The 10,806-nt window shown below is 40.4% G+C and overlaps 1 protein-coding gene across 1 annotated transcript in view; it reads right to left on the bottom strand.

Annotated features, from left to right (window-relative positions):
- Positions 1-10,806, bottom strand: part of ARHGEF12 (Rho guanine nucleotide exchange factor 12) — a gene marked incomplete in the record, with an annotated part of 176,953 nt that overhangs the window by 58,500 nt on the left and 107,647 nt on the right. Inside the window, 3 exon segments of the mRNA XM_027771983.1 lie at positions 2,655-2,712; positions 5,054-5,103; positions 6,350-6,448. Coding sequence (XP_027627784.1) covers positions 2,655-2,712; positions 5,054-5,103; positions 6,350-6,448 — 207 coding nt within the window.

The following is a 10,806-nucleotide window of genomic DNA, read 5'->3' as shown; positions in this document are numbered from 1 at the left end:
GATTTCTCGCTTTCTGTCTCTCTGTCTTTCTGGTGAGTGCATGCGCCCTATAGCAAAAACCTCTCCAAAACATAAAAAAAGAAATTAAAAAAAAAAAAGAAAGCCCCCCCTCAGCAGGGATGGACACGCTGCAATCCCTTCTCCTCCATTCTCCTCTCAGGATCTTGGGCATGCATGCACACATGCCCGGCATGAGTTTAAGCCACCGGGTCCAGGACTCAAACCACAGTAGAATTCATGGGAGTCCAGCGACATAGCCATTACGCTAACTGCTGGTCCCAGCATTGGATTTTAACTGGGAAAAAAGTTGGAGGAGTAGACAGAAATCCACTAGACATATTACAGAGGGGAAAATTCTAGACAACAAAATCCATCATAATAACATTTGTTATTTATCCAACAACAAAAAGAAACAAGATGTTCCAAATAAATTATTTTTCTAGATAATTTACCTTTAATTGACAAAACCTTTTGCTTAGATTTTCCAAAAGACCTTTAAATTCACTCATACTTTTCCCTCCATTTAATCCTTCCATGGAACTCATTACCAACTCCTTCACAATGTTTAGGGTATAAAAATTACTTTGTTACACTTAACAGCAATGTTGTGATTTCAGAGATTTTAAGTAAAATACTTTTAAGTCTGATTGCAATAAGATTGAGGGGCTGGCAGGTGGAGTGGTTAAAGTACTGAACTCTCCCAAGGCCGAACGTGGTTTGGGTCCCAGATTTGGTGGCTTGAGAAATCATGCGAAGTGTGTGTGCGTGCATGTCCCAAGTTCTTATGGGAGAATGGGGACGAGGATGCTGCGTGACCAATCCCCGGGGGAGGGAGGGGATTTCTCACTGTCCCTCTCTGGCGAGTGTACTCACCCTATGGCCCAAAAATAAAATGCCTACACAGATGCATTACGGGGCTGGCCCCCTTCATCTTTAATTTTGTTTGTTTGTTTGTTTAGGATTTTGCCATATAGCATATGAGCTCACAGGAGAAAAATTGAGTGAGACAGAGGGGAAGGGACAAATCACCCCGAGGAGATGGCTACTGCCACAATCCCTTCTCCTTCGTTCTCTTGTCAGAACTTTGGACACGTACACACACATGCTCAGCATTTTTAAGCTGCCAGGTCCAGGACCTAACCATGGTTGGTCATATGTGAGTCCAGTGTCTTTTTCTTTTTTAAAAAAAAGAAAGATTTTTGCTTTAGAGTGCGTGCAATCGCCAGAGAGACAGACAGATAGAAAGTGAGAAATCACCCCCCTTCCCAGATGGCCACACCCCAATTCCTTCTCCTTCATTTTCCTCTTGTGATTTTGGTCATGCACGCATATACGCCTGGTGAGTTTTAAGCTGCCAGGTCCAGGACTCAAACTGCGGTCGACTATGGGGGAGTCCAGTGACATAACTGTTCCGCCATCTGCTGGTCCCAGGGAGTCCAGCGTCTTAATCATCAAGCCACCTGCTGGCCCCTCCTTTCTTTCTTTCTACTACCATTGCCACGCTATTACCTGGGCAATAAATGAAGCAATAAGAAAATATAGTCTCCGTGTAAGGGGGTGGTGGTTATAGGGTAATAATAAAGTGAAGCTGAGGCAGGAAGAGGAAGATATAACCCCACCAGCACGTGACTCCAATTCCACGCACCACCCCATCACTACTTGCACATGGAGCTCACAGGGGTACCAAACCCTCCCTTCTCCTTGTGAAGAGCAGAAAACTGAGCCCCTGTGAGGGGCTGGGGTCCAGCCTGCCCACATCTCACGGCCGGTTTGGAGAGCACACATCCACCTTTGACCCTGCAGCGACGGGAGGTTAGTGAGCTGTAGACTCCTTCGCCTTGGTTTCTCCGAGAGGAACTAAACACGAGTGGCCTACTCACTGAGGATCATACACTCTTAACCCTGAAGATTTTCAAGAGGAGAGCACTACCCTGGCTCAGGTGAACATTCGCTTTTCCGATGGACAGCGACTGCGTGACGTGCCTCATGTCTATCTCAGGCCGCAGACGCTGAGACTGGCATGCCAGTGGCCGCCCTCTCAGGGACCCTGTGCTTGTTTCAAATGTGCGTACTCAACATTTCCAGGAATAAAGATGTGATCAACCATCCATATGGGACTGGCAGAAAACAGTAAGTTAAGAGTTTTCACAGGGACCAGCAGATGGAGTAATGGTTACGTCGCTGGACTGTCATGTAGTCAACCACAGTTTGAGTCCTGGACCCGGTGGCTTACAATTCATGCTGGCATTGTGAGCGTATGTACCCAAGATCCCAAGAGGAGACTGGAGGAGAAGGGACTGTGGTGTGGCCATCCCCTTGGGCAGTGATTTCTCGCTTTCTGTTTCTGTGTCTCTCTCTGTGTCTCCAGCAAGAGCACACGTCTTATAGCAAAAATTTCTCTCTAAAAAAGTTTCACCTCATACTGTTCTTCAACGTGGAGGTCAGCAAACTCCAGCCCAGGGGGAAATTTGGCCCATAGACCATTGTGGCAAATGGTTTCCCTGAAATACTGACACACCCATGCATGCCCCGTCAGCTCTCGTGTTGCTGCAGCAGAGTCCAAAATATTTACTACATGGCTCACAACAGAAAGTGTTCGCTGGTCCTCGCTTTAAGGGTTTCAGAAAACCATTAAGACAGTAACATTCACCTACATTTGATTAGCTTCACCACCTCCAGATGGTTTGAGTGAGTCACCAGAGTTCCATTCACCTATGAGAAAATGAGGACAGGGCGTCAGATACAACCCACTGAGACGGGGGTAAATGGACTTCAGCAATTACCATACACTGCATAACTAATTATAATATAATATAGTAAGTGGAGCTGGCCACCTTAAAATATGCACGTATTTGGTTCAATAGTCACTCTTATCACTATTCCATGAGATATACTTAGTAACAAAATGAATCTGAACACAAAACAAGGCCTTGATTTATAAGACAGTTAAAGACATTACAACTTATTAACCATGACAGATGACGAAACACACCATGAAACAGATTTACAAATCCTACACACTGAAGGACTCTCGCAGACAGAGAAGATCTCTCAGTCTTTAATCTACTCATTCATCAGAAGTATAATCAGAGATGAAAATATAATCATTTCCCCAGGAATACTCGATTTACTTTAGTTTTCCAACCATGATTTCATCTTTATAAAGAACAATACTTCTCCAATAGGCTAAATTTAGAAAATGTTATAAAAAGTCTCCACTAAACCAAGAAAAAAATACCAAATGTGGTTACAATTTTAGTTTTTCCTCTGATGCAAGTAGCACTAATTTAAAGTTCACACACACCAGGTGAAGAATTAATACAATATCATGTCCCCCAAGATAAGCACTGTTAACTATGACAGCTAATTTTTAGTAAGTTTATTTTACTTAAATAAACTTAAAGGGGGAGGTGGGGAGTGGGTTCCCTTGCCTGGGTCTCACCATATCAGAATCCTCTCCCCAGTCTGCCAGTTAGGGTCACGACCGTGCCCACGTGTGCAGGCACATTTGGGCCACCCAGGATCCAAACCTGGCTGCCCGTGTGGCTCCAGTACCGTGAAGCAGTGCCCCACTCCTCGCACTCCCACGGCCAGACCTTTGTTTAATCTTTGGGACACTTTTTCTAGTATATACATGCCAGATTTTTTTCTACAAAAAAAAGTACTTTTTTTCTCCATAGTACTGTGGATATCTTTCACTACAGGCATGCACAGACCTAACCTATTCTTTTTGAAAAGCTGCAGATGAGATGTAGTTTATTTTTTATTTCTCTAGCCCTCAGTTCATGCACACTTACATTCCTTGAAAGTTTTCAATGTGAGAACACCAAAATGAATTTCCCTATACACATATCCCTTCATACTGTATACTTATTCCTTAGATAAGTTCAGTTCCTAAAAGCAGATTCACTGGTAAAAGGATACATACTTTCTTTTGATACATATTCCCAAATTTCTATCCAAACAGATTTCACCTAATGTATAGTCACAATCAATGTATGAGAGCAACCATTTACCATATCCGCCCCACGCCAAATGTGTAATACCAACCTTCATACTGTCTGTCAACCAAATGTATTTTTCACTTATCATTTTAATGTCTACATTTTTGTCATCAGTGAGGCTGGGCATATCCTCATTAAAATATTGATTGTTTCAATTACTTTAAGGAATTAAGTGATACAATTCTTTGCCCATGTTTCTATTAGAGCATTTATCATTTTCTTGGTAATTTATGAGTGCTCTTTACAATTAAGGATATCACGTTTGGTAATACATCTCAAATTGTTTTTCCACATTATAACTTGTAAATATGTTAATGGTGTCTCTTCTTATATAATAATTTAATTTTTAAGTGATCACATTAGCCAATTGCTTCAAGAATAATTAATGATCGGAACTGAAGACTTGTTTTTGGACTCTTACCTTGTTCCACTGGCAGATGGGTACCTAGACTAGTGTCTCATCCTTCAAATGGACCTAAGCCATCACCACCACCACACACACACACACACACACACACACACTACACTGTTCTTTAGCTGTTCTCATACAATCATAGAAAGAATAGTCAATTTGACAAATAACAATATACCACCTCAATTCTTTTTTTTAAGTATTATTTATTTATTATCATTATTTTTCAATTTTGACCAGAGAGAGGCAGACAGAGAGAGCAAGCTGGGACTCAAACCATGATTGGCCATGTGGGAGTCTAGCACCTTCAACCACCAAACCACCTGCCGGCCCCCACCACCCCAACTCTAAACATATAGTTTGATGAGAATATCTTGTTAATGAATTAATCCAGAGAGAAATAGCCTTTCTACAGGGAGGTACTCTCCTACCCATACGTGACCCCTTTATTCAAGTCTTTCATTACGCTCTTCAGTAAAGGGTAATTAATCTTAAAACAAATAAAGTAAGTTTTTGTATCAAGTCAGCAAATCCATCATATGAAACATGCTGCATTTATGAAAAACCGAGTGAAAAGAGAGCATGTTTCCTAATCCCGCCGCAAGTCCCATAATGGCCCTTTCCTCCCTTTCCTCACCTTGATGATCCGATCACCTGTCTGTACTCCGGCCCGCATGGCTGCTCCATCTGCGTGAGAAATCAGTTACTTAAGATGTGATTCATTTGCAGTCACTGATGAGCTTTTTGAAAAATAGGCAGATGACAAAGTGTCTACAAAGGTGGGTAATAAAGTCACACGAATTGAAGTTCAGATGCTACCTCACTAGCTGTGACCTGGGGCTGATTTCAGTTCATTTTATTTTTACTCTAAGCCCCAGTATCACCTATAAAACAGGATTTTAAAAAAAAGTCTACATGCGGCTGGCAGATGGCATGGTGGTTAAAGTGCTGGGCTCCCACATCGCCAACTGCAGTTTGATTCCCGGACCTGGCAGCTTGTTTTCTCACTTTCCCTCTCTCTCACTCTAGTCAAATTAAGATTACTAACTAAATAAATAAAGTTAAATAAAATAATTCTTAAAAAAAAAAGTCTACCTCAAATTATAGCACCTGACATAAGCGAAGTATTCAATATATGGGAATGGACGATACTATTGTCGTTTGGGAAAAATAATTGATTTTTTTTAAGTTTTTGTTATAGGGCGCATGTGCTCACCAGTGAGAGAAAGTGAGAAATCGCCTCCCAGGGGGATGGTCAAGCCACAGCACAGTCCCTTCTTCTCCAATCTCCTCTCTGGAAAATCATCCCTAGTGTGATTTGCAAACCGCTGGGCTCAGGACTGACACTGTGCAGCCAGTCATGTGGGATCCAGTACCTTAACCTCTATGCCACCTGCTGGCCCAAGAACTGGTATTTTTAAGCCTACAACCATCTCTTTAAAATGTGTCTTCCAAAATATCACTGGAGCCATGAAGAAATAAAATCCCAGAAACTACTGTGAGTGATGGCACATAAAATATGATGATTAAGGCATCATATGATTTCTAAAATACATAAGAACTGTTTTCTTTCTATGAAGTACCCCCCAAAACAATCAATGTAGATGCATCCCTGTAACTATGGCACTACACAGACAACCTCGCACAGCAGTTCATTTGACTTGTAGTCTATTCTGGCAGTAGACATTTAACCTTTTCTGTTCTTAGTCTGCTTTTTCCTTAATGACAAAATTGTTCTTAAAAATGCCTTGCCTGGGACCAGCAGGTGGTGTGGTGGTTAAGGCGCTGGATACTCCCACATGGCAGACCACGGTTCAAATCCCAGAGCTGGTGGCTTTCTTTCTCTCTCGCTTTCTCTCATTAGTCAAATTAAAACATAAATGAACGAATAAATAAAGTTGAATAAATAATTCTTAAAAAAAAAAGGCCTTGCCTTCTTTGACAGACTGTACGAAGACTGGATTGTCTCCACTGACCGTCAGCCCAAATCCATTGTCATCTTTCTGGATTATCACGCAACGCTGAACCAGACCTGCACAAGATCCACAGGGTCAGAGAGAAGGGAGAGAAAACAAAAAGGAAAAGGTAACAATCATATATTAGTAATGATGAGCACAAGGTAGAACACAGAGCCCACATACCCAAAAGGAGCACTATCCCCATAACAACACAACACGTGAGCATCGGGAAGAGGGAAGACGTTGGTTTCTCACTGTGGACAATTGTCCCAAGTTTAAAAACAGACGTGGCAAACTGGAAAGGATGACACATTAGAGACGAAACACGAGAAAAACCCACTCACATCTCTGCTATTTAGTTGTAGTATAAAATCCCCCCCAAGACCCCTATGGCTTTGGTGTTGTAATTGGTGTTTAACCCCGCAAATACAAAACTTTGGGGACATTAGGCTAGGAGCATTCCACAATAAATTCTAGGGAAATCCAATCTTTTCTCAGGAACGTATACTTCGAGAAAAAAGACATGAGGGGAAAAGAAAAAAAAAAAAGAAGTGCTTGCAGGGTACCTGCAGCTATGCTATTCACCCAAAAAGGAGAGACAACAGAAAGAGCTGAAAGGGAAGAAAACCCCTGACCCATGGGAAAAAAGAGAAAGGTGAAACAAGCAGAGAAGATAGAGGAAGAACCTGTGAGCTCAACCAAGCTTTTCATCTCTTTCACGTACTTACCTGACTCCTACGGGAGCAGCTGCTTCCCTTCTAGTTAACAGCAAATGAAAACCGTCAACGTGAGGAGAGACAAAGGCCCCCAATGGAAGGAACAGGGAGATCCCTGAGCTGAATCCTGGTTAGTACCTAGGGCTGCCTGACCATCGATCAGGTCTGAAGATCCTGAACCTGAGTTAGCCAGAGACAAACACTCAGTTTTGCAGGATCTAAACACTTCCCCCAAAACCAATATCTGAAACATGTAAAATAACACAAAGATAATGATAATGAGAGAATAAATAAAGACTTCCATACAAAGAGCCATAATCTGTCCGTATGACTGAAGTGTGAACTGCAGGTTACATGGAAGACTGTATACTAATGACAATGACACATTGTGAGTATGTGAGTCTATTGCAGATGAAAGACTGGAATTAAGTGGATCTACGTATAGAACACATGAACCTTGAACTCATACTCTACATAAAAATGAACTCTAAACAGATCATGGGCCTAAACACAAATGCTAAAACTGTTTAGAAGAGAAGAAGGTTCCACATGGCTCCAGCGAACTAGATTTTTCAGGGAATGAAGATTTTCTACTGATAATTCAGCCTCCAATAAACGAGCTAGTGGCTGAACTTGAAGAATTTGAAAGAAATACACCATCAGATGACAAGAAATCATCGCCGGATCATGAGAAATATGGGAAAACGAGAAAATATCTCTCCTCCAAGGAAAAAGAGTAACTCTTCTTCATCCACAAGCAGTTCAGTGAAAATCATGGAAATGTCTGATAAGGAATTTAGAGCATTCATAATGTCGAAGCTAACAGAGATGGAAGAGAAGAGAGATAATGAACTGCTAAAGAGAAAGGAGAAAGAAGTTGACATGTTCCAGGAGATGAGGAAATTCTTGCAAGATCTAAAAGAGGAATTACACACTTTACAAAAGACTCAAATGGAACTGCTAGAGATGAAGTCTATAATACAAGAAGTAAAAGTCTCCCTTGAAAGTATTAAAAGCGGACTAGATCATTCAGAAAATAGAATCTCAGATGTAGAAGAGAAAATGGCTGGCCTAGAAAAATCCACCACGAAGAGAAAATGGCCCAAAAAATTGAGAATAATATGCGAGAAGTACTGGATACCATCAAACGTCCAAATATCCGGATAATTGGCATTCCAGAAGGTGAAGAGACCCATAAGGGCATTGATAATCTATTCCATGAAATCCTGCAAGAAAACTTTCCAAACTTAGAGAAGCATTCGAAGATCCAGTCCCAGGAAATACAAAGGACCCCAAATAGTATCAACCCCAGAAGATCTTCTCCAAGACACATTATAGCCAGGTTGACCAAAACTGCAGACAAAGACAAGATACTAAGATTAGCAAGAGAAAAACATCAAGTTACCTACAAAGGACATCCCATCAGGCTAACAGCAGATCTCTCATCAGAAACAATAAAAGCGAGGAGAGAATGGGAAAATATATTCCAAGTGTTAAGAGAGAAGCAGTTTCAGCCAAGAATACTGTATCCGGCAAGATTATCTTTCAGGTGGGAAGAAAAGACAAGAACATTCTCAGATAAACAAAACCTGAAAGAATTTACCAGCACCAGACCAGACCTCCAAGAAGTTCTCAAGGATGTGCTGTATCAGGAAAACTAAACGCAGATACATGGAAATAAGAGTCCAAAAACTGAGAAAGTAGCTAACTTAATCATAGGGACAAGTCTGGAGTTGAATACTATATCCCAGAATTTAATCAGGAAAATTGAACCAGAACAGAAGATAAAAGTATATGAGACTGATAGGTTCATGCACCTACCATTTGAACAGAATCCTAACCTGTTTCCGGGCTTTAAGCAAAGTTCCTTGGCGGTTCTTTGATTTAAGTTAAAACTGGTTTTCTTAGTAGTAACGAGGGAACTCACCTTTGAAAGTAGTCAGGTTATGTAGGAAATTGTGTGATCAATGCAATGTGGGTGGGAAGGGAATGGAGGACAATTTTGGACACTAGAGGTGGTGTGAGAGGAGGGTGGGAAGGGACAGAGGGTCAGAAAGAGAGCTAGGTGCTACTTTATAGGATGCGTAAAGTTAGACTTGTGTTCATGGAAATGTGTGTGTCACCTGTGTTTGCTATGAGGGTATTTGGATTGATTAAGGTCTTTGGTGATTCAATAAAATGTGGGGGGAAAACAGTATAAAAAGCAAACATGGATACTAGAGACAGTGTGGGAAGAGAGTGGGAGATGGCAGAGAGTAAGAGATAGGGACTCAAGGATGGGGGGAAAAAAAGCAAAACATACAGAAAACAAGAAATGGAAGATCATTTGCTGACAGTAACATGTTTGTTGATGTGCTTGATTGAGACAATATACAGTGTACTCTGGATGGAAAATATCATTTTGCATGCTGTAATGATGTACAGTGAATGAATGCAAATAAATAAATTGAAATTAAAAAAAAAACTGTTTAGAAAGAAACACAGGAGAAAAATGTCAAGGACTCAGAGTAGGCACAGATCAAAATGCACCAAAGGATCCAAAATGCACCAAACGTGAAAGAAGGGAATGGTAAGTTGGATTCAAACATATTAACATCTGGTCTTCTAAAGATACTGATAAGAAAAGGAAAATGCAAGAAGAAAATATTAGGAAGAAAATATTTACAAATATCTGATAAAGGACTTGTATGTAGAAAAAAAATATATATATACATACACACATGTATTTTATATATACATACTAGATATACATAAATATAAAAATATTTATGTGTGTATGTGTATTTTTTTAAAGAAGGATTTTTGCTATCAGGTATGTGGGCTTGCTGGAGAGACAGAGACAGAAACTGAGAAATCACTAACTAGGGAGGATGGCCACACCACAATCCCTTCTCCTCCATTCTCCTCTTGGGATTTTGGGCATGCACGCACATGGGCCTGTCGTGAGTTTTAAGTCACTGGGTCTAAGACTCAAATAGAGGATGACTACATAGGAGCCAGTGATGTAACCATTATGCCATCCACTGGTCCCTACAATATTATTTTTCGGAAAACACACACACACACACACACACACACATACACACACACCCTACAATTCCATAATGGAAAACCAACTTTAAAGGAGACAAAAGTCTTTAATAAATACACCACAAAAAAAGATATACCAGAAACCAATAAACACATAGAAAAAGTGCTGAATATCTGCATCATCAGGAACATGGAAATTAATACAATCGAATACACTAATTAGAATTGCTAAAAATAGACTGATAATACAAACTGTTGGCAAGATGTAGAACAACTGGAACTCTCAAAACATAGCTGGTGGGAGCATATAAACATTTGGAAAAACTGTTCAGAAGTTTCTTAGAAAAGGAAAGCATATGTTTTGCTAAATTCATGTCCATATAAAGACCATTACACAAACGTCCATAGCATTTTGTTCATGAGAGCCTCAAAGTAGAAACTACTTAAATGTCCAGTTTGTTTTGAATAAACAAATTGTGGTATGTCCATAAAATGAAATACTACTTAGCAAGAAAAAGAAAAAGAACTACTCGGAAACACAACAAACATGGATGAATCACAAAAACATAATGCTAAGTGAAAGAAGTCCAGTACAAGACAGTATATAACTGTAAGATTCCAATGTAGAAAGAAAAATTAGACTACAGCAACAAAAGGCAGGATAGCTATTGCCTTAGGAGTGGAGT

Source organism: Tupaia chinensis, unplaced genomic scaffold (assembly GCF_000334495.1).
Source record: "Tupaia chinensis unplaced genomic scaffold, TupChi_1.0 Scaffold000247_1, whole genome shotgun sequence".
NCBI lineage: Eukaryota > Metazoa > Chordata > Mammalia > Scandentia > Tupaiidae > Tupaia > Tupaia belangeri.
The sequence above is the reverse complement of the archived record's forward strand: the minus strand, read 5'-3'. Positions and strand labels throughout refer to the sequence as shown.